We start from the raw sequence: 22,781 nt of genomic DNA, 5'->3' as shown, positions 1-22,781 counted from the left end.
TGTGTGTGTGTGTATAAAAAAGCGAAAGCACACATCGCAGTAGAAGGCACTGGATTTGGGTTTATGTCAGCAACCTTAACTTCCATTAATAAAAACCGATTTCACAGGGAGGTGATTTCATTAGTAAGTTGACCGTACCTTTCATCGCTTCTATGTTGAGGTTGATCGGAGATTAATGATAGGAATATAGACAACATGAGTTTTTCCAGAAGCCTCTCGCTCTGGGCTCCACTAAGGTCTTTGGTACTATGGCCGGCTAGTTTTCAGAGTTCCGTGTGTCTGTGGAAGCAGTAAATAGGATTTCTGTGGTACTTCCAACCCTCGCTGTTTCTTAAGAGTGCCTACGAGTATCACAGTTTACTATGAATTTACTCTGAGGCAAGATTATTAAAAGAATAAACAACAACAAAAAGAATAAATTGGATAGTTTTCCTGCCAACTGCAGTGAGGTGGCTATATTACTTAGATGATAGTTCTTTAGTATCTGCTCTGGGCCATGCCCCATGCTAGATTTCATGGAAATCTTCATCTGCCTTAGTGGTTTGCATCTGTGTATCAGATGACTAAGCATGTTTATTTTATACTAGCCTCCAGCAATGGTAGATGTGAAATACTGCAAAAGAACTTTAAAGTTGACCCAGGAATTTAATTTTTAAAAGACCGATTCATTTCGCTCAATGAAGAATTAGTTTAAACCCAGTCGGCCTATAGTGCCAGGCTTAGCAAACATTTCCTGTAAAGTACCAGATCATAAATATTTTAGGCTTTGGGGTGCCATATGCTCTATTCTGTCCTGGCTCTTGGACTCGGCTGTCACAGGGAGAAAGCAGCCATGGTCAGTGAGTGAACCTGGCAGGCTGTATTCCAGTGAAACTTGACTGGTGGACTCCGAAATTTGAATGGTATGTGAATTTCACATTTCACAAAATATTTTTTTTTTCTCTTTTTTAACATTTTATTAGGGGCTCATACAACTGTTATCCCAATCCATACACACATCAATTGTGTAAAGCGCATTTGTACATCGTTTCTCAAAACATTTTCTCTCCATTTAAACCCCCGACATTAGGTCCTCATTTTTCCCCTCCCTCCCCGCTCCCCCCTCCCGCATGAGCCCTTGATAGTTTATAAATGGGTATTTTGTCATATCTTGCCCTGTCCGACGTCTCCCTTCATCCACTTTTCGGTTGTCTGTCCCCCAGGGAGGAGGTCACACACAGTTCCATGTAATCGGTTCCCTCGTCCCTACCCATTCCCCCTTTACCCTCCCTGTTTTGCCACTCACACCACTGGTCCTATAGGGCTCATCCATCCTGGATTCCCTGTATTTTCAGTTCCTATCTGTACCAGTGTACCTCCTCTGGTCTAGCCAGTCTTGCAAGATAGAATTCGAGTCATGGTAGTGGGAGCGGGGAGGAAACCTTTAGGAACTAGAGGAAAGTTGTATTTCTCATCATTGTTACATCGCACCCTGACTGGCTCATCTCCTCCCCGAGACTCCTCTGCAAGGGGATCTCCAGTGGCCTACTAATGGGCTTTGGGTCTCCACTCCGCACTCCCCCCATCATTCACTATGGTAAGATTTTTTGTTCTGATGATGCCTTATACCTGATCCCTTCGACACCTCGTGGTTGGATAGGCTGGTGTGCTTCTTCTATGTGGGCTTTGTTGCTTCTGAGCTTGATGGCCGCTTGATTACCTTCAAGCCTTTAAGACGCCAGACGCTATACTTTTTGATAGCCGGGCACCATCAGCTTTCTTCACCACATTTGCCTATGCACCCATTTGTCTTCAGTGTTCCGTTCGACACCCCGTGATCACACAGGTTGATATGTTCACACAAAATATTTTTTAAATATATTTTTTGGCCATTAAAAAAATGAAGAGCCATTCTTACTTAGCTTGTGGTCTGGATTGGGTTTGACCCTATGCTGTAGTTTACCTATCCCTGCTATAAGGTGTCAGTGGCTCCTTATCTAACAAAACTCAAAACTCACTGCTGTGGACTTGATGCCAACTCTTAGCATGACTCTGTAGGACAGGGTAGAACTGGCCCTGTGAGCTTCCCACACGGTAACTGTTTACGGGAGTAGAAAGCCTCTTTAAACCAGTAGGCAAAGCCTCTTTAAACCAGTAGGCAATCAACCATTCCTTGTAGACATGGTATATTCATTGTATACTTATCGTGTCTTTGATGTAGCTGTTGGCTTCTATCACTTCCTCAGACAGAACTGCATGGGGTTGTCAGATGAAACATGGATTTGAGTTCCAGATGAAACAGCCAGTGAATTTTTTTTAGCATAAAATGTTGGTTGTTTACCTTTACCTAAAAGTCAGATTTAACTTGAGTGCCCTGCATTTTTACCTGCTAAATTTACAGCCTCCCAACCCTAGGAGGATGTAGCTGTATTAAGGTTGGAAATTCGGAGGGGATTCTTCTAGCGTTTTCACTGTGATTTAAACAACTCTGTTATAAAGAGCTGCTCTTTTGTGGGGAGAATTATGGCTGAAAGACTGATGAAATAAAAGGGGTTTCTAAGAGTTTCTCAAACTAGTGATGAAAGGATTTTTTTTCCTCGAAAGGAGATCTGTTTATTATTCAAATGTGAGAAGAACCTTGTCTGTGCTGATGTCGAATGTTATGCCACAATCACTCCCAGAATCCATTACAAGAGCTAAGGGGTAAAGCTCCTGTGGAGCCCGATGCAGGCCAGGTGCTGGAGCTGAGTGTTGGCGGCGAGCCAAGCACAAGGCCCCTGGGGAGGGCCATCTATGTATTTATACAACCATGTAATAGGGCACAGCAAGCCCGACAGTTGCTATCTCCCAGTGTTGGACAGGAAAGGCCTCTCTGATAAGCTATCAGTTGAGCAAAGACCTGTGTGAAGGGAAGGCGGAAGCCCTGTGGGTGTTTGGGGAGAGAGCATCCTAGGACAGGTCAGCTCAGCTTCACTTCTGGCCGGAGAATGAGGGCATATCTGCTCTGTCAGCCATTGGGCTGAACCCAATGGCAAGGAGGGCAGAGGCAGGCCGGCCTAGGTGGGGTGGTCCTGTCAGGTGATGGTGGGTATGTTCTCCATGGGTGTGAGTGACGGAAAATGAAATTCCTGTGATGAAACTCCCGGTTCCTCTGACAGCCTAGCGAGGAGGGCAGCTAGTGGTGGCGGTTTCTCAGCAGTGAGATACGTTGTACACTGGAAGCATTGCTGCATCCTGACCCTCCCTGACCTGGCTTGTTAGACTCAATAAAGGGACGCATGGATTCCCGGGAAAGAGGGAAGACTTGCGCGGATGAAGTACCATTCCTTCTTATTATGGATGCCTTTGTTTAAAACAGGCCAGTTAGTAGATGAACCTGAGGATGCTGTAGTCTTAATTGCTGGTGTTGTAGAAGAGTAGTTTACACAGCAAACTGACTTGGGTTATTGTGAACATTATGATGAAATGATAATGTCCTCAGTGCCTTGATGGCAGTGGAAACAGTCTTTATTTCAATCTGCAGCTTTTCTTTTTTCTTGTAGGAGGGTTTCTTGCTGGGAGAGGTGAAACAAGAGGAGACCTTTAGCATCAGTGACTCACAGATCAGCAACACAGAATTTCTGCAAGTAATTGGTAAGTACAGTTACCACTGGTCTTTCATTTTTCTCACACTGCACATTTGTTGGAGGACTCATCCTCCTTCTCATCTGGAGGGTTAAGAATGGCACATGCTCACTGCTGTCGAGTCCGTTCTGACTCACCGTGACCACAGAGGGCAAGATGGAACTGCCACATCGGGCTTCTGAGACTGACTGTTACTGGGGTAGACAGCAGCATCTTTCTCCCGCAGAGCAGCTGGGAGTTTTAGTGTACACTTGTCTCTTCCGGTCATTTCCACACGTGGTCCTATATGGTATTAGCTATAAGTTGAGGTATTGTACATAAAGCTCTCTCCTACCCATGAATGGGTTTGTGGATTCCTGAGTCTCGATGGTTACTGGTAGTCTCTGTAAAACCCCAAGGAGCCTCAGGTATGTAGGTGAGGCCCATTGCCAGCGTTGCCTCCTGCTGCAGTGCATGCCAGTGTGAAGGTGCTTTATGGTCTTTCCTGAGAGTGGCTGTACCTCCAGAGCTCCTGTGTGATGAGCTGAACCGTCAGAGTAGGTGAGGTGGCAGGGGCAGGTCAGGTCATATTGCAGGTGTCCCCTGTCGACATCGGCCACCTTTTGGTAACTCGGCTCATTGTCCTTTCGGCGGCACCCCGACACATCACCTGGCAGCTAGCCCGACAGCCAGTGAACAGAGCCGGGGCCCTTCCATCCCCATGTCCAGCAGCCATTTGTGCGGAGCTTCCCCAGGTGAGGCAGGTGCTGAGCACACAGCACATCCAGCTCCCCATGGAGCAGATGGGGGCGGGGTTGCCGGCAGGAGCTGAGGATATGATAGGTCTGTGCAAGCCCGGCCAGGGCCAACTGATGCTGTGATGGCAGGACGGGACAGGAAAGCTGGCCAGAGGTGGACATGAAGGGAGCCGGGGAATGCCGAGAGCACTCAGGGAGAGGCTGGCCTGCTGACGCCAGAACGTGTGGAGATGAGTGGTGGGAAATCCAGCAGCAACAAGAGCGAGCTAGCGGGTTGAAACTAAACCTCACTCGCCATCATTTCAGCCTGTTAGTGAAAGCCTGTGTGGAGGCGGGGCAGCTGTTTACTCTGTGAGCCGGACCCCACCCTACATGCATGTTTGGTCTCAAGGGACATCTGTGCAGCTCCGCGCTGTTTGCACCCGGGCTGTCGGGGCATTTGGTAGATCAGAGCTGTGATGCCAGCAAACCATGAAGGACGCTCTCTTCACGGGCATGATTCAAAAACGTGTTTCTGGTGATTATTATTTTGTGTGTGTGTGTGTGTGTGTGGTTTCGAGTTTACTTCCACGGGCTGTGGGGCTTGGGAAAGTGCACATGTGATTAGACAGTAAAGAGTGGTGTTCTCTCAACTTCTTTCTGGTGTTTGTTTGTTTTCTATAACAAGAACCTGACACTTGGCTGATTCAAAGCCTGCCTAATCTTCAGGCAGGCAGGGAGGGCCCTGCCATTGGTGCTGGCTGATCAGGAGGGTCTGGCGCTGGAGAGGCTGGACGGCTTAGGGGCTTCCCCTTGGTGTCCTTTGCCAGATCACAGGCCTGGTGGGATCCCAGGTGCTCTGGGGCTTCCAGCACCAGAGCCATGAATGGAACAGCAGCCGTCCTAAAGGAGAAGCTGGCCCACCGGTGGCCCAGGGCAGCCTTGGGAAGCCCCAGGCGTGGGGGATGGCTTCCCCAGGGAACATGGAACTTCCACGGGAGCTGTCACTGGAAGAGGACCCCAGGCAGCACTGTAGTAGCCCTCGGTGGCCAGACCCAGCTGCTGGAGGGACGCTGCCATGCTCCCGCTGAAGGAAACCTTGGCGAGAGATCACTGGTGGTGAGGCTTGGGGATGAGGGGCTAAGCCCAGAGTCCATTGGCACCAGAGGCCGGGCCAGGACTGAGACATGTGCGGGAGGGTGTGTCTAATGATGGTTTTTAAAGAAACGGAATGGTGAGATGATTTGAATGCCGCCCAGTATATAGTGTACTACTGATTTTGATGTATAACCCCTGGCTCTCGCAGGAAATGCCGGTTTCCATGGTATTATAGGTGCGAAGAAGCCCCAGCTAACACAGTGCCATGACAACCATCTCTTGCTTTATTGATGAGCTCCCTTCGGTTCATTCGTGATAAACAGTTGTGGACCTTGTGGAGAAAGTGCTTCTGAGTGTTGTTATCTGCAGTGCGTTATTGCTGCTTTAGTGTTTTTCATTTAAAAAGACGTGCATCTTTGAAACTGCAAACTGGGGGCTCTGGGCCAACCTTAAACGAAAGGGCAGCTGTTGGGTGGAGTGGCCCATGTGCTGTGCTCCTTCCCATGCCTGCCATAGCTTGAATAAGATGGTGGAAGTAAAACACATTGACCAAATTTATTACGTGTTAAAAATGTTTGAATCTGAAACCCACAGGGGCTCTCTGAGTCAGCATAGACACAATGGTCGCCCAGGTTGAATGTAAGCTAACTGAGTATTGTTTTGCATGCACTTTTGTGTAAAGGCTCCACGAAATCATGTCCAGTGGAGCTTGTGTACTCCGGGTTCCAGGAGTGCCGGGAGGAGGCAGTAGCAGACAGGGTCCTCAGTTCAAGGACCCGCAGATACAGTCCGAGGGGAAGGAAAGGGGGAAGAACTGTGAGCCAGCAGGAGGGTAGCCGCAGCCGCCCTCCCTCGTGGTGAGAGGCTGAAAGAAGTGTGTGCAGAAGGGCAGGTGCACAGGGAGGAGTGGGTGTGGGGGGAGGTGGTTAGGTGTGGCCACTCTGGACAGTGTAGGTGAGGCCGGCAAAGCCACCATCTCTGGCTGCCAGCTTTGGTGCTCAGACGGAGCTCTCCTGTTGGGAGCCCTCGCCCTGTTCCCTCCCAGGACGGGCTTGGAGATGGCCAGCAGTGCAGTGGGGAGCGGTAGCTGCCTGTGGGAGGCAGGATGTGCTGTGTGTGGCTTCGAGGTCTTCCCCTCCAGATGGTCAGTTGTGAAACTGTTGAGGCCGGTGGAATGGCAGCTGTGGGGGTGCTGGGTGCAGAATTGACACTAGGGACCCCCTCCCCCTTATTTTTAATGTCTGAATTGGGTGAAGGGGTAAAAAGCAGATCCGTGTTTCCTTCAGCAGTTGGTACCCTTTTTGTGGTTCATGCCCGGCATGGGCTGCAATACCCGCAATCCCACATCACTCATCCCATTTCCATCCCGAGTTTCCCGTCTTCCCGTCTCCCTCCGCCTGGTCCCCAACCCTTCTCAGCTTGGAGCTTGGAGCTCAGGTAAATCCTGCCCTCTTGGTCTTAGATGGCTGATGGTTCTAAAGTATGCCTGCCTCACTCGTATTGTTCCTCTCCATTGGTTACCTGCATATTGAGCGATGGAGAAGGATTCATTTCCAGACCAAATTTCAGGGGTTCCGTAGAGTCAGGATCGACATGACCCCCGGGGTTTGGGCTCAGTTTGTGTTTGCCTGCTTAATGAGACCTATCTGCTCTCTTTCTCATTTCAGAAATCCATAACCATCAGCCTTGTTCAAAACTGTTTAGGTAAGTCCACCCTTCTTTGTCGCCCTTGAGCCAGATCCAAAGTCTGAGTGACTGAAAATGGGGGCGTTGAGGCCTGTAGCTGCTGAGGGCCCAGGAAATGGGGGGACGGCGAAGTGAGGCAGCCCAGCAACTTGCTTACTGAGGGCAAGCCAGGAGCCTGGCACTAGGTCAGGGTGGGCTCGGGGAGAGCCGTGTCAGTCTGGCCTCAGGATTAGGGTGGAGGCGTTCTCTCAGCTCTGGGGCGATGAGTTCATGATTTAACCCTAATCAATCCTTGTTCCCTCCTGGGTTCTTCACCCACACAGGGTGGAGCCAAGCAAGGACTGCGTTTTGAGAGAATCATCGAGTGGTTGTTTTTAAGGAGGCATACAAAATATTCCGAGTTCAAAGTTAAGTTTTTAAAGAAAGAGAACGGCAAGCTTTCTTTATGTGTTTAATATGCACCAGTTCCTGCTGGGGACCACCCGGAGAGCAGGAGGAACAGGCAGTGGGAGGAGAGAGGATCGGGAGGGAGAGGACAGTCAGCAGGAGGCTGGGGTGGGGGGGGCAGGAGCCCCACTCCCCGGGCTGCTGCTGCGCCCTGGCCACCACCCAGGCACCATTTAAACATTTAAAATGCCCACTACACACACACACACACACACACACACACACACACACACCATTATTTGCTGATGGTTCCAGAGAGTCATTGTCCAAGTCAGTCCCACCTAATGGCAGGGAGACCGGAAACTCGGAGCAAATGGGACAAGTCTTGGTCCACACCTTGCTTCTGCTTCATCTCCAGAAGTGTCAGCATTGCCCTGACTGCCCTAGGCCCCCAGGCATGCCCTGCTCGCCCCTCTGGGGAATTCCTTAAAGCCCTGCCAGCAAAGTGGCACTCCAACAAGAGTTGAGTGACTGTAAAATCATGGCCTCTTGATCCTTAGAGGTTAGGGAAGAAACCTTACAGATCACCTGCTCACATCAAAGCCCTTCTTTGGCCAAGAAGGGAGTGGTGGCCACTGGGCCATGGGACTTGCCCTGGCCACACAGTGAGAGGCAAAACTGGGACTTACCTCGGGATCTCTGAGTCTGCCTGCTGTACAGGAAGCTCCCTCCTGCCTCATGGGCCCTGGGCGGTGCTAGAACTACAGGCTGTGCTGGAAGAGGCCCACTCACCCAGGCTCTAGGCCAGGTTGGTTTGTCCGGAGGGGAGCAGCTTAGGCCCGAGCTAGCTGGCCCTGCGTTCCAACCCCAGCTCTTCATCTACCCGCCCTGTGATTTGGGGCAAGTCACTCGCCCTCCACGCGTGAGCTACAAAAATAGAAGTGAACCCTGTGTCTTCCCAGCATGGAGGCTAGGCTGAAGGCAGCAATAGGGGGTCACAAGGCAGTGCAGCCTGGGGCATCTGCAGTCTTTCGTGGAAATGCTCATTGCCCTTCCCCTTCTCTCAGAAAACCCTTAGAAAATGAACTGCCGCCCCAGGTTTATTTCCTAAGGAATTGACACTTAGAAACCAGAGACGCGACAGTCACTGGAAACCTGCACTTGGTATCAACATCTACACGCGAAAGCAAAAGCTCTTGAGGTCGCAATCTCTGGAGTGTCCTGTGGTCCAAAAGAGGCCTCACTTTACTGAAGCACGTAGCCCAATGTCTCTCGATGTGCCTGTGGAAGGCAAGTAACTTTATCCTTGCTACCAACTTTTAGGGTTAGATGCCACTAAGCATGCCCATATCGCAATACTGTGTGATTTTAATTTAACTGAAACCATTTTTTCCTTTTAACAAAATACACCAGTTTCTATGACTACGCCAGCAAAGTAAATGAAGAGCGTTTGGACAGGATTCTGAAGGAGCACAGAAAGGTGAGCTCTGGGGAACGAGCAACAGAGACACGTGTGCAAGATGTGAAAATAATATTAATTCATCGTTTATCAAGGGTTCATGAGAGTGGGGGAGGGAGAAAAATGAGGATCTGATACCAAGGCCTCAAGTAGAAAGAAAATGTTTTGAAAAGGATGTTGGTAGCATATGCACAACTGTGCTTCATGCAGTGGATGTATGGATTGTTAGCTGTCAGAACCCCCAATAAAACGATTTTAAAAAGGAAAGGTAAGCTCTACTTGCTGCCCAGTAGCTGGGTTCAAAAAAGCCCTCTGTATCTCATTGCCCCGGAAAGACCAGGGAAGGAACATGGAACGGTGAGATTTGCTGAGAAGGTGCGCAAATTCTGTTAATTGGTAAAGATTTGAAAGGCACGTGTCCGGTGTGAAACCATAGACAGGACCGTGAGTCCAGTGAATGTACATGTCAAAAACGAGAAGTTAACTAGAATCGAGAACGTTTGCACTCTTTGATTGTGGGTTATTCTGGTTTTCTACTTTGTCATTTAAAAAATTATTTTGTAAACCCACCTCCCTCTCTGTCTCACTGCCATCGAGTCAGTGCTGACGCATAGCAACCCTGCAGGACAGAGTAGACTTGCCCTGTGAATTTTAGAGACAGTAGCTCTTTACAGGAGTAGAAAGTCTCATCTTTCTCTGGCTGGAAATCTATATTACATGTGTATTAATTGTACAATTGAGGAAAAGATCTTCCTAAACATGTAGATTGCAGCCAGACGTTTTGGGGGACACTTCTCCTGTCTACTTAATTAAAGTTGAACAAGATGTGTTCCCAACGGATCATCTACTTATGGTTTCTGTCAGTGTGCTTGTAGAATGTCCTGATTGTGTGTGACAAAGCCAGCCCGAATAAAATGCCATGAGCCCAAGTTCTGGACTGCAGTATTTCCAACGTCTTATTTGTAACCTTGTAACTTACATGCAACTATGATAATGCATGAGTTTTCCTTTCTTACCATGAGAGATTTATTTCAGAAAAATAGGGTGGCTGTTCACCTATCTCTTGAGATTTTCTTTCTTTAATTTCTAGTAGACCAGTAAGAGTTTTCAATTTGTCAAACAGGAAAGCCTTGAAAAGAAGCTGATGGGGCTATAGTTGAAGAGATGCATCATAACACAGTAGGTTACGGGGAGGCTCAGTCCCAAGGTAGTCTGAGAAGGCCATTCCATTAGCTCTCCGCCTTTCTAATGTGCGGCGTGTTCTCAGGTTACAACACTGCTGAAAGACCCACAGGTCAGTAGCGACAGCCAGGTGGAGCTTCCTGAGCTGCCTATTGCAGCGCGGGGAGCCATGGTAAGTTGGTGTCTGCGCTGACTCTGCTGCTCCCGGGGTCAGGAATCTCCGATAAGCGGCAAGCTGATCTGTAGCTTGGCTTACAGGGCTTTGTGCTAAAACGTATGCTTCCTGCACAATTAGGAGGAAAACTTACTTGGAGATGCTTGGTTTTCCTTACGGTTCAGTCAGGGTCTTAACGATGGCTTCGATTCCAGTGTGTTTTTTCTGGTGCTTTATACAGCATCTGAACACCATCCCTTCCTTCCTCCTCCCTCCTCCCTCCCCTGGTAAAAAGCCAAATTCCCAGCATCAAAGTAGAAAAGATATTTAATATTTCCATGGCTGAAAAGCTTTATAATTGATTCTAGATTTGTGACTGTCCCCAAGGAAGTCACAAAACGGTGCCTTCACCTCAGAAAGGCTTCTGTCGTCCTGCCGAGCCACGTGGCTGTGGGCTGATGGCGAGGCTGTGGTTGAGAGGGGCCTCCTGCGCCCCGTTGCTGCTCTGGTCAAGCCCACGTGGAGTTTACAGAGCTTCCACGGCCCCAGGGCTTAAGCTAAGGCCAAATAAGGCAAGTTAGAAGGGAGCTGCCTGCCTTATAGAAGTGTCTGCTCTGAAACCGATAAAGGCAGACAGCGCAGTCACCCCAGTGTCTTCCTGAGGACAGCCACCCCAGTGTCTTCCACGGCCAGTGCTGAGCCACCTCTACCCTAGTCACCATGTCTGTCACCTCGGTCTCTGAAACTCATCTCTGCCACTCTAGATAGACGGTTTTAAGGAAAGAGCTCCGTAATTTTTCATTGTGTCCCAACTGAAGCTCTTATAAATGTCTTCCAGCGTCGAAGGCCCATTTCTCAGGAGCCTAGCAGCTCACGTAGTAGCTCTGAACAGTAGAATCATCAATATCACCAATGAGAAGGAACTTGGCACCTTATTTTTTGTTGGTTCATATGGAGGATCTTTTTTGGCAAATCAATATTTTGCTGCTTATCAATCGGTACCTAAAATACATTCACAAGGCTCCCCACTTTTCAGAACAAAATGCAAATGAAATAAAGCAATAAAGCCATTTGTGTACAATCAACCACACACATTTAGAGTGTTGTAGGCTTTGGCAAGTTTTGTCGCCAATACACCCATGAAGCCATTTCTGCCATTAGGCGAAGGACAGCATCATCGCGTGGAAAAGTGTTCTCACGTCCCTTTGTATGCCTGCCCCCACTGCTCGGCTCGATGTCCCTGTCGGTCAGTGTCATCTTCTAGCATCTCACACAATGGGTTCCTCTAGCCTCGCTTTGGTGGGACAGAGCTCCATCTTCTTGCTGCGTAATTCTCTCTGGAGCCACTGTGCTGTCGTGGATACCAGTAGCTTTTTCTTTCCTGTCACTGAGCAGGCTCTCACACCTAGGTAGACCACATTTGCTTGTCTATCTGTTTACCTGTTGGTGGACTATTAGGCATGCCAGTTTTCACCATTGCAAATAATGCTGCTCTGCATCTTAGTGCCCATGTGCTCCCATGGATACACGCAAACGCCAGCCCGTGGGATTTCACGCCACCTTGGGGTGTTTACATGGCTTTTCTTGCAGAAAGTCATTGGCTGGTACCGATTTCGGCGGAATACGCAGCAGCAAATGTCCTACAGAGAGCAGCTTCTCCACAAACAGCTCACCAGGATCCTGGGTGTGCCAGACCTCGTCTTCCTGCTCTTCAGCTTCATCTCCACCGCCAACAGCTCCACCCATGCTTTAGAATACGTCCTCTTCAGGCCAAACCGGAGGTAAGGCGCACTTTGCCAGCCGCCCCCGCTACCAGGGATGCTGGGCAAGTTGTAACTGGTGGCTTTGCCATGCATTATGGCCCACGACAGATCCTGTACCAGGAAAATGCTCTCTAATGCCGGCAGTGAGTCTGCTTTGTGGTTAGAGAGTGTCTGTGCTCTGCCAGCTAGTTTTCAGTGCATTTGATTGCAAGTTAAACCCTATTTTTAACTAAGAAGCACTGATAAGACACATTTATATGCCTTGAACTCACAGAGGAATGAGCATCCTGGGCTCCTGTCTGGCTTCTCCTCCGTTAGCGGAAACACAGCTCTTCGGCTGCAGTCGTCTGATGGGCATTTTCAAACAGGAGTTCGAAGGTAGCAGTGTAAACTGACCCACCTGCTGGGTAGGCAGGGTTTGCACGGTGATGTGGCCTTGGTGTCCTGTCTGTAACCAGACAGGCCTTGGTCTGATAATCCACCTGAGTAGAGTAGATGAACGGTCACCCGAGGGAATGGTGACTGCCGTTAACCAGCCTCATGTGGCTCCCATCCAGGGGGCAGCAGGGCCTGCGTGGGACTCCCGGCCTGTACCACCCTGGTAGGTGCGGGGATGCACAGCATGCACACCACATGACCTTGGCCCTCCAGGGGCTTCCAGATGAGCTTCCACTGGTGGTTTTCCCTCTTCAATAGTGTGTATTTTGTTGTCAAGTGTATAGACAGCACCCAAACTCCAAAGCCAACCCACTGCCGGAGCCCCTCCCTGCCCTTAGCAACCCCACAAGACAGCTTTGAACTGACCCACTGAGCTTCCAGGGCGCCTGCCTTCTCCGTGTGTAGCCCAGCCCTTTAGCCCCTGTGCTACCAAGGCCCTGGACATTGTAATCACATGCTGCGTTGGTTGCAGTCCCTGCATGCCCCAGCCTTTCTTCCCTCCTCGAGTTGATCCGCCCTCACGAGAACCAGTCTCTCAGAGTTCTGGTGCCCACATCCTCGAGGGGTCAGCCCATGCCCCGCAGACCCCCTGCTGTGCAGCACATCGAGATGCAGCCCCTGCCGCCAGGGCCCCGTGTAGGCAGACCAGAGGCGTGCTATTCAACCACCTCTTCTCACTTTCCCACAGGTATAACCAGAGGCTGTCGCTTGCCATTCCCAACCTCGGCAATACCAGCCAGCAAGAGTACAAAGTGTCTTCAGTGCCAAACACCTCGCAGAGCTACGCCAAAGTGATTAAAGAGCACGGGTAAGGCAGCAGCACCGGGGGAGCCCTGCCCTCACGTGGTCAGCGCGGCTTCTTTGATCAGAGTGCTTATAAACTGGTGGATGGAGGCGTGATTCAGGTTTGCTAGATGGGGATGGTGGACCTCGGCGAGGTCATTCTCTGGAGCAGGGCTCGGCCAACTGCCACTCAAGAGCTGTATGTGGCTCTTTCCATATTATGCACACATGGCTCAGAAGTACCATGGAAGACTTTTAAAGGATACTGTTCACATATGGTGATTTCGTTTGTAAGAATCGATTTCTGCCTCGCAGATCATGTTTCAGTTGTTGTGAGGGACAGGAGGCTCTTCTGCCTTACAAGTTGGACAGCCCTTAAGCTGGACTCTCACCACCATGTAGCCACACCTTCTTCTACCTCAGGAGCCAGTTTACCAAACCAATCCACCTTTTATCAGTGGCCACATTCCTTTCTCGCAACAGCTACAAAACTTGGCTAGAGTGTGTGTCCCGGAGGGTCTACAAGCTAAGCGTGGTTCCCGAGGCCTGCGCCACCCTCCTGGAGAGGCGGGTGGCAGAGAGCCTCCCACTTTGGCGCCCACCACCGCAACAGAGCAGCTCCACAGGAAAGCAGGCGGGTAGTTTGGGGTTTCCTGGTGTAGATAAAAGTTAGTTTACTAGGAAGCAAAGAACTTTTATAGAGGTCTAAATATAGGCATGTACATATGTAAATATATTTATATATTAGGAGAGCAAAATAGATCTATGTACATATATTTATATGTGAATTATTAAATAGGTAGCAGGCGGATATTGGGCCTCTACTCAGGTACTCCCTCAACGCAAGAACACTTTGTTCTAATAACCTGGCGTTCCATGATCCTCACCTTCCTGACACAATCACTGAAGACAAAGCGGGTGCACAAGCAAATGTGGTGAAGAAAGCTGATGGTGCCCGGCTATCAAAAGATTTAGTGTATGGGGCTATCAAAAGATATAGTGCCCGGCTATCAAGAGATATAGTGTATGTATAGTGCATGTGGTCTTAAAGGCTTGAAGATAAACAAGTGGCCATGTAGCTGAGAAGCAACAAAGCCCACATGGAAGAAGCACACCAGCCTGTGTGATCACAGGGTGTTGATGGGATCAGGTATCAGCCATCAAAGACCCAGAACAAAAATCCTATCATTGTGAATGAGTGGGAGTGCAGAGGGGAGACCCCAAAGCCCATCTGTAGACAATTGGCCATCCCCTTACAGAGGGTCACAAGGAAGAGACGAGCCAGTCAGGGTGCAGCACAGCACTAAGGAAACATACAGCTGTCCTCTGGTTCTTTAATGCTTCCTTTCCCCCCTCCCCACTATCATGACCCCAATTCGACCTTACAAATAAATCCAGCTAGACCAGAGCATGCACATGGGTACAGATAAGAGCCGGAAGCACAGGGAGTCCAGGACAGATCACCCCACAGGACCAATAACGAGAGTAGCGATACCAGAAGGGTAGGGTGAAGGTGGGGGGAGAAAGGGGGAACAGATCACAATAATCTACATATAACCCCCTCCCAGATGGACAATAGAAAAATGGGTGAAGGGAGACATCGGTCAGTGTAAGACATGAAAAAATAATAATAATTTATAAATTATCGAGGGCTCATCAGGAGGAAGGAAGGATGGGGGAGGGAGGGAGGAAAAATGAGCAGATACCATGGGCTCAAATAGAAAGAAAATTGATGATGGCAACCAATGTACAAATGTGCTTGATACAATGGGTGTATGTATGGATTTTGATAAGAGGTGTAGGAGGCCCCAATAAAATGATTTAAAAAAATAAGTTCAAGCCCCCGAGGGGCTCACCTTATCTTTCCATTCCATTTCCCTCGAGCTTTGTGGAGCTCCATGAGGGTGTAGTGACAGTATGAGACAGGGCACTGTCCCCAGAGTGACCTCTGGGAGGCAGGCAGGAGCAGAGAAGGGGTGTGGTATCTATTGCCCGCCCCAGACAAACCTGCCATCTGTTAATAGCTTGGTGTCCGAGCAGGGGGCTCCAGGGGCTTTGCCTGTCACCAGGACTCCTCTCTTTCTCTCTCCTGCAATTCCTGTCATGTGAGCACCTTGCTCAGACTAGGAGGCTGCCCTGTAGACTCAGCCCTGACGTGAAGGGGGAAGGGCTCTCCAGCTCGGCCGTGACACTCATGTGTGACATCTCCTTGTGTCTTCCAGGACGGACTTCTTCGACAAGGACGGAGTCATGAAGGACATCAGGGCCATCTACCAGGTTTATAACGCGCTCCAAGAGAAAGTGCAGGTAGCGGCTCCCACGGCCCGCTCGCTTGCTCTCCTCAGCCTCTCTCCTGCTTGGAGTCTGCTCAGGCTGCCCGGGCGCAAACGCACTGTGGGTCCTGCCTGGCTGCCTGAGTAGGAAAGTCCCAGACCCTGTCCTCTGGGGTTAGAGGGGCTCACCAGGAGTCGAGGCCTCTGCCAGCCCCGCCTCCGAGCAGTTCCCCACCTCACCCTGCCCACCCCACTGGGCAGCGCCTGCCTCCAGAGAGGGCACCATGGTACCCCTGACCCGTTCCTCACGGCCGCCCCAGCACGCGGTCCCCAAGGCGGTGACAGCCATCCCAAGGTGTGGCGTGGTGTCTCGTCGTTCCCATAACGATGAGTGTCCTTGTTAGCTGCTTATGTATCTTCTTGGTAGAAACATCTGGTTTTCTCCTCTCCCGGATTTTCATTGGGTTGTTTGTGCTGTTGCATTGTGTCCTGTCCGCTGCGGAGTGGGGGTTATAAATAAGACGTGAAAGCATCTCCTTCCGCCCGTAGCTTTTGTTCTTCCCAGTACAAACGATGGGAGGGGGACAGATGAGCGCTTGCCCTGACGTTCCCCCAGAGATCAGCTCGCGGCCGTCCTGCCCAGACGCCTGACCAGTGGCACCGCCCCGCCCGCCTGGATCGGAAGCTCACTGCTTGTTCTCCTTCCCCTCAGGCAGTGTGCGCAGATGTGGAGAAGAGTGAGCAGGTTGTCGAGGCTTGTCAGGCAGAGGTGAACAAATTGAAAAGACAGATCACTCAGAGGAAAACGGAAAAGGAACAAGAAAAGCGTAAGTTTCTGCCGGATCTTACCACTCAGGCCACAGAGACACTTTGTGTACAAAAATGAAATGTCAGAGGAAAGCACCAGAATCCTCCTTCACGCTCGGGGCCCCAGTGCAGGTGGGCCAGAGGGCGGGCCTTCTTTGTTCCAAGGAGTACGGGCTTCTCACGGGGAGAGCGAGCAAGAGAGGCGGCAGAGAGTGAGGCTCTAGCCTAGGTGCGACTGCTGTCAGTGTGTGTGCCCCTGACCAGGAGGGTCCACTGACGTCCGTGGCTGGTGAGGACGGACAGACAGACGGCACCCAGGCTTCACCAGAGCCACACAGATGCGCCTCAGGTGCTTTTTTTAAAGTCATTTTATTGGGGCTCATGCAACTCATCACAATCCACACACCCATCAATTGTGCAAAACACATTTGTACATTCGTTACCCTCATTATTCTTTTTTTTAAAAATTATTTTATTGAGGGCTCGTATAATCCTTATCACAGTCCATACATACATCCATTGAGTCAAGCACGTGTACACCTGTTGCCCTCATCAATATGAAAACATTTGCCTTCTACTTTAGCCCTCGATATCGTGTGCTCATTTCCCCCCTCCCCCCTCCCTCGAACCCTTCACAATTCATATTATAGTTTTGTCGTAAGTTACCCAACAGATGCGCCCTCAGATGCTTTTATTGCTCTGGCTCATCGTCAGGGTCACATCGTGCCCCGGTATATGTGTGGGAAACAGAGTGAGTGCGTCCTGAGACATGAGGGGGTTTGAGACGTGTGGTCCCCTGCGGTGGCAGTGGCAGCAGACAGGGAACTGTCTCCTGTCACTCCAGCACGGTCTGTTTCCGAGTGGGATTTGTAGTGTTGGGCACATACTGCCAGGTCTACACAGGTCTGAGTGTGGTGACCCCAAGCCCACTGCCAGCTAGTCAGCTCTGCCCGCCTCTCAGCGACCCTGTAGGACCCAGCAGAAATGCTCCCTTAGTGGGTGTGGCCAAGTCTCCCTCACATCCCAAGGGTGCTCGTGTGCTGTAGGTTGACCTCGAGTTGACCCTCAGCTCAAGGTGACCCATGGGTGCAGAGCACCGCTGCTCCGTGTTTCAGAGCTGTGACCGTTCAGGCAGCTCTGGGTGGGTCAGACACCCACATTCTGACAGGTCCTCTTAGCCTCTGTGCCCCCACTCCCAGGGAAGTTGGAGCTTAACCAGACAAGTGATGTCTAAGTAGCTATAGCCCTTAGTTTCTCTAGAAACAGTCAGAATGCAAGCATGGATGGACTTAGGTTCACTTCACCTTTATCATTCTAGAAAGTGAGACACTGTCTACTCGAGTAATTGTAATACCACGTAATAACACGTTTGAGTAAATTGTGGTACATGGTTACACACGGGCCAACCTCACAACCGCTAACAGCAACCACAGCCTATGTTAAAACTGCATAGGCAACATGATCCCAGCTCTGCGCTCGCTCGAGCTTGCTCTCTCTCTCTCTCTCTCTCTCACACACACACACACACACACACACACACACACACAACCCCACCCGACCCCCAATAAAGCTGGAGTGCAAAACGTAAGCAGTGCAGCTCGGAAGCAGGAGGACTTCAGTCAGTGGGGACAGCGAGTGGGCTGGCCAGGCCTTGCCACTGGCTGCATTCCCTGAGTTGGAGTGCTTGGCCTCACGTCAGAGACATAGCTCGCTAGAAGGATCCCCACAGATGCCGCGGACACACCCCTGTCTCCCCAAAGGCAGAAAAGCCACCATTAGGAGGCACACTCCCCAGGTACTGAGCCACCACTCACACTCCTTCAGACAGTGCTTTGAAACAGTCCCACATCCCATCCTTTTACTGAGTCCTTGGAAACAACTCCAAGCAACAATGTGTCATGCTATAAAAATAACACACTAGGAAGGGGGTGGATAATAACACACCCTCCTATGCAAGTTAAAAGTGAACAAAGAAAATAAAAGTTGTCCTAAATTCTTTTGCTCACATGCCCCTGTGAGAAACCTAGTGGAAACAGCCCTCCACGAAGTTACTTGGATCACTGAGCCTTTCTGACCCTGGTCTCTGGCTGTACAGCAGAAATACGAGGACGGCAGTGAAACCTCGCTGGGGTGGGTGAGGGGTGCGGCAGACAGACAGAGACAGAGAGAGGAGGTGAGACTGCCCCCTGTCCAGGGTAGACAGTGCGAAGAATCCCATAAACCCCGCACTCCTGTCGACTTCTGGCTTTCACAAGTGTCGTGTCATGATGGTGACAGTCCAGCTTGAGAGGTGACCAGGAGGTTTAAATGGAGTATGTCTGTGAAAGCGATTGCAAATATGAAGTCCTCTGGAATGTAAAATAAAGCATCTACACCTCGCTGCCGTCTGTCATTACCTGACGTCGTCGTCGTCTTTCTACAACAGTGAAAGAAAGCCCTACAAGCTGACCCGTTTGCACTTGAATGACATTTATCTGACCCTAGTGGATGCCCAAGTAAGAGTGAAGCTGACGGTGATGGTTAAGCTTGTGGGTTGGCCCAGCAGGCCCTCGGTTTCTGGTGTTCTGATTGTTGTATGAAGACACCGTTTATTACCCATTTTCCCATAATGCCGGTTTTCACACACTGACCTGGGTTTTGGCAACTAAACCTTTCCAAAAGTGAGGAGGGGAGCAGTGAGCCCTTCTAGAGAATTCAGGTGGGCTGTCCCCGGCCTGGAGATGGAGGCCTCGAGAAGACAGAAAGGGTGACTGTTTCTTCTGTCTGTTCCGCAGGCGTGCAGCAGGCCCTGCTGAGCAGACAGCTGCCGGCTGACGCTCCAGAGCCGGGGGTCAGCCCGCGGACGCCCTACTCAGGGTTCGCAGCCGAAGGCAGAAGCACACTTGGAGATGCCGAGGCCTCTGACCCGCCTCCTCCTTACTCTGATTTTCACCCCAACAATCAGGAAAGCACTTCGAGCCATTCCGCCTTTATGCCTCGTCCTCAGGCCGTGGGCTCCTCCAACTCTGCGTCCACCAGCGGAGGGCTCAAGTCCCCCTCGAGTGGAGCGGACCTCCCTCCTTCCCAAAGAACAGCGGGGGACAGCGTGGACGGGTCCGACGACAGTGACTACGAGAATCTGATGGAGCCCACAGAGCCCGCCCACAGCGACTACTCCCCGAATTCCCGGGAGTCGAGGCCCCTGGCACATCCTGATGGGGACTCCAGGAACACTCAGCCCTCCCAGATGTAGCGACACAAGAGCACTCTCCACGCCACGCTCCCTTTCTTACTGCTGATTGAGAGAGACCCGAGGACTGAGTCTGAGGGACCCTTGGCCTTGGGGCTCAGTCCCCCTGCCCCAAACTAGCTGGAGGCCAGGGCCTGCCCGCTGCTCCTGGCTGGTCAGGCGGTGAGCCAGATTCTTGGCCGAATCAGGGCGATGATCACAGGGACTCGTTCTGGTGTGCTTCTTGGCTGTCCTGGTAAATTTAGGCCCCAGTGAAACGACCTGAGTCGTTTCAGTTCCGGACAGCAAACAGGCAGCCGGAGACTAAGCACAATTAGTCTATGAATCGTCCTTGGATCAGAACTTACCTCTCCCACGAGCACGCCTCCACGTTTACTTTCTCAGAGGGAAGCGAGCTCCACAGCAGCCTCAGAGCGCTGCTTCCCGCGGTGAGCCAAATCTGTCTTTGCCAGAAAGGGACTGTTGATAATACCCAGAAGCCTGGCTGGCCCACCGGCCCCCTCCCGTCTGCATGGCTCTGTGAGGTTCAAAGAGAGGGCTCTGTGGCCGCTTTCATTTTTCTACTCACCTGATATGTATTGTCCCTCAAAATGGTTGCCTTTAAAATTTTCAGAAAAATTAAAACATGTAGAAATACTAACTACCAGTCAGTAATCATCCAAATAAGTATGTCATATAATAAATGAATTATTTTTCTCTCAGTGGGTGACAGTGGCAACTGTTGCACCAGTCACATCTCTGGCTGCTGGTCCGGAGCCTGGAACTCGGGTCACAGGAAGGAGTCCGGGACCACACCCGGACTCGCGACGAGCCAATTCCAGACGCAGTGGACTTAGTACGTCAGGGACACAACTCACGTAGCTCTTCTGACAAACCCTCCCTTTGGTTTGGTTTGTGGAAGAAACACATTTTCATAAACTGTGTGGGAATCTTGGTGAATAAAGATTGGTTTTAAATCTGAATAATCATACTTTTTTTTCAGTTGCCCCCGGTGGATTATTGTGGAAGGTGTAGAACCTGGTGGGTTATGCTTGTGTTATTTTTCTTACTGACTGCTCTTCTGGTTTGGAGATGAAAGCGCGAGAGTGCAGGTTGGTAACGTAACGCAGGCTCCTCATGTGGAATAGGCGAGACCCACCGTTGGAGACCCAGTGAGCCCCAGAGGTGACCCTTTGGAGCCACTGCCTCCAGACTGGCTGACACCTGTACAAGGGCACAAGCTGGCCAAAGACCTTAACCACCTTCCCAAACTGATCTGGTTTCTCACGAGAGCATCTTCCCACCAACTCCACTTCCCGAGATAATGGAGAGCCTGCCATTTGAACTGCCCCGGGGCGGCGAGAACCGCTGTCCTCCAGAGAACACCAGTGCTGGCCTCTGCTTTCTAACTGCCTCTGCCTCTGACGGGGGTGGTGGGGGACGACGGTTGGTTCCTGTCTTATCAGCCTCCACCCAATGGCTCTGGTGCCAGTGCAACCTTCATTTTTTGGGGGGGGCTTTTTTTGTTTTAAGAGCTGGGGCCATTTCCTCCCTTTGGATTTGGACAGGAAGATATTTTTGTGCCACACCGAAACCTACCTTGTGTAGCTGACAAAGCAGTTCACCCTGACAGTGTTTCATGAGGGCACCCGGCCAAGCCTTGCCTTGCCCCTTCTGCGGGCTCCTGGTAGCCTTTTGAAATCATGGAAACTCCTCTGGGTGCTTTTGTCAGGCTATTTCAGGAGAAACCGAAACAGCCGATTCCCATGTTTCTGATGGTTTCAAGGAGACTTGAGCTAGGAGGATGGAGTGACAGAACTGAGTCCCCATTGAGTGTCCAATGTCATCTGTGAAAGTTCCCAGAAGGCCCTCTGTGATGGGAACCCCTCTTGTCAAAAGGACGCCTCGGAGCTGCCGCGTACCTTGGGACACAGGGTGACAGGAGGACCCATCTGCCTTCCAGAGAAACATCTCCCTCTTCCAAAAGCCACGGTGACAGTCCGTTTCCAGCAAGTTTTAATAAGTGGGCTGTAGCCTTTTAGGGTGCCTACTACACATCTCCCTCCAGCTACTTGGGGAAAAGAAGACTGGATTTGAATGAACTCCAAGGCCTGGGAGCGCTGAATGGCACGGTAACCAGCCTTCTGGAGAAGGATCCGGCAGACGTGGGGATGCAGCGTGCAGCGGTGACATAGTAATGATTGCATGCAAATGGGCGGCCTCGTAAACCCCTGTCTTAAGGAGGCTTCTCTTCTAAAGCGCCCGTCTGGGGATGGTGTCACATAAAAACAGTCGGAAGACGCCCTGCTTGTGAACGCTGCTCTGGCTCTGCAAAGCACCTTGACGGTCAGATTCTGAACGTTCTTCATCCTCCTAAGAAGCTCCGCTTCCTCCTCTCCCACAGCAGTCCCTTATTCGGCCAAACAGGAAGCTCAGGGCCAGTGGCCCTGCCAAGGGGATGCTCATAAATGACAGAAAATATTTACTTTTCAACTTCATGACAAGCAAATTGAGGGAAGTCTTGGGAACTAGTTGTGCGGCAGCCTTTCCTCCTCATCTATGTTTCTTGTGCCGCCCTAAACGGGCCAGAAGGAGCCCTGACGCCTCCGCGGAAACACGTTGGGCTGCTTAGCAAATGGTCAGAGGGACCTATCAGTCCCTCCAGGGGAGAAAGGTGGCAGTCTGTTCCCATCGTGAGTTACCAAGGACCGGCTCCACGCTGTCTCATAAGGTCGCTATGAGTCCTGTTCCACCTACCACAGCCCATAGAGTCCAAGCTGCAGGGCCCTGGGTTACTCTGCTCCTTGAGGCTGGGAGGAGGGCACCCTCTAGCAGGCCTTCGAACATCCACAGGGAGGTGACCCCTGGAATACCGGGGCTCACAGATGGAGCCCAGGGTAGCTTCCTATTTGTGCACAGACCTTGCAGGGGGAACCTGGCTGCCGCACACTCGTTAACAGCAAAGGGCTGCAAAGAATGTGAATGCTAATATGCAGAGAACGGTTCAACAGTGGCCGGGCCCACAGAAGAATCCTCTTCAGCCCTTCAGAATGTAACATCCCTGTCCTCGAAGCGATATTTCCAGAGGACAACAGAAGGAAACCAGTTCTCCAGATAGCACGCCCGGCCTGACCCGATTGCTGGGGGAAAGCACGAGCTTTATGAAGGACTGCTACTGAGAGCAGGAGCCCTGGTGCGTAGAGCCCACCGGCAGTCCGCAAAAT

At 50.9% G+C, this 22,781-nt stretch overlaps 1 protein-coding gene across 1 annotated transcript; it reads left to right on the top strand.

The window, feature by feature from the left end:
* Nucleotides 1–3,257: 3,257 nt before the first annotated feature.
* Nucleotides 3,258–20,540, top strand: ABRAXAS2 (abraxas 2, BRISC complex subunit). Its single transcript, XM_045291386.1, has 9 exons — nucleotides 3,258–3,296; nucleotides 3,522–3,612; nucleotides 7,085–7,121; nucleotides 8,904–8,970; nucleotides 11,876–12,066; nucleotides 13,175–13,294; nucleotides 15,492–15,576; nucleotides 16,255–16,369; nucleotides 19,124–20,540. Exons 1-9 carry the CDS (start codon nucleotides 3,258–3,260, stop codon nucleotides 19,579–19,581), a joined length of 1,203 nt encoding a protein of 400 aa, XP_045147321.1. The 3' UTR covers nucleotides 19,582–20,540.
* Nucleotides 20,541–22,781: the final 2,241 nt, after the last annotated feature.

This window comes from Echinops telfairi, unplaced genomic scaffold, assembly GCF_000313985.2.
Source record: "Echinops telfairi isolate 266 unplaced genomic scaffold, ASM31398v2 ScPeMD7_70;HRSCAF=299, whole genome shotgun sequence".
NCBI classification, from domain to species: domain Eukaryota; kingdom Metazoa; phylum Chordata; class Mammalia; order Afrosoricida; family Tenrecidae; genus Echinops; species Echinops telfairi.
This window is presented reverse-complemented; position numbering and strand designations above follow the sequence as displayed.

Coding starts and splice junctions, on each gene's coding strand:
- ABRAXAS2 (XM_045291386.1), top strand. CDS start 3,258: ATGGATTCCCGGGAAAGAGGGAAGACTTGCGCGGATGAA. Junction 8,971..11,875: donor TTCTGAAGGAGCACAGAAAG/GTGAGCTCTGGG, acceptor CTTTTCTTGCAG/AAAGTCATTGGCTGGTACCG. Junction 15,577..16,254: donor CGCTCCAAGAGAAAGTGCAG/GTAGCGGCTCCC, acceptor CCTTCCCCTCAG/GCAGTGTGCGCAGATGTGGA.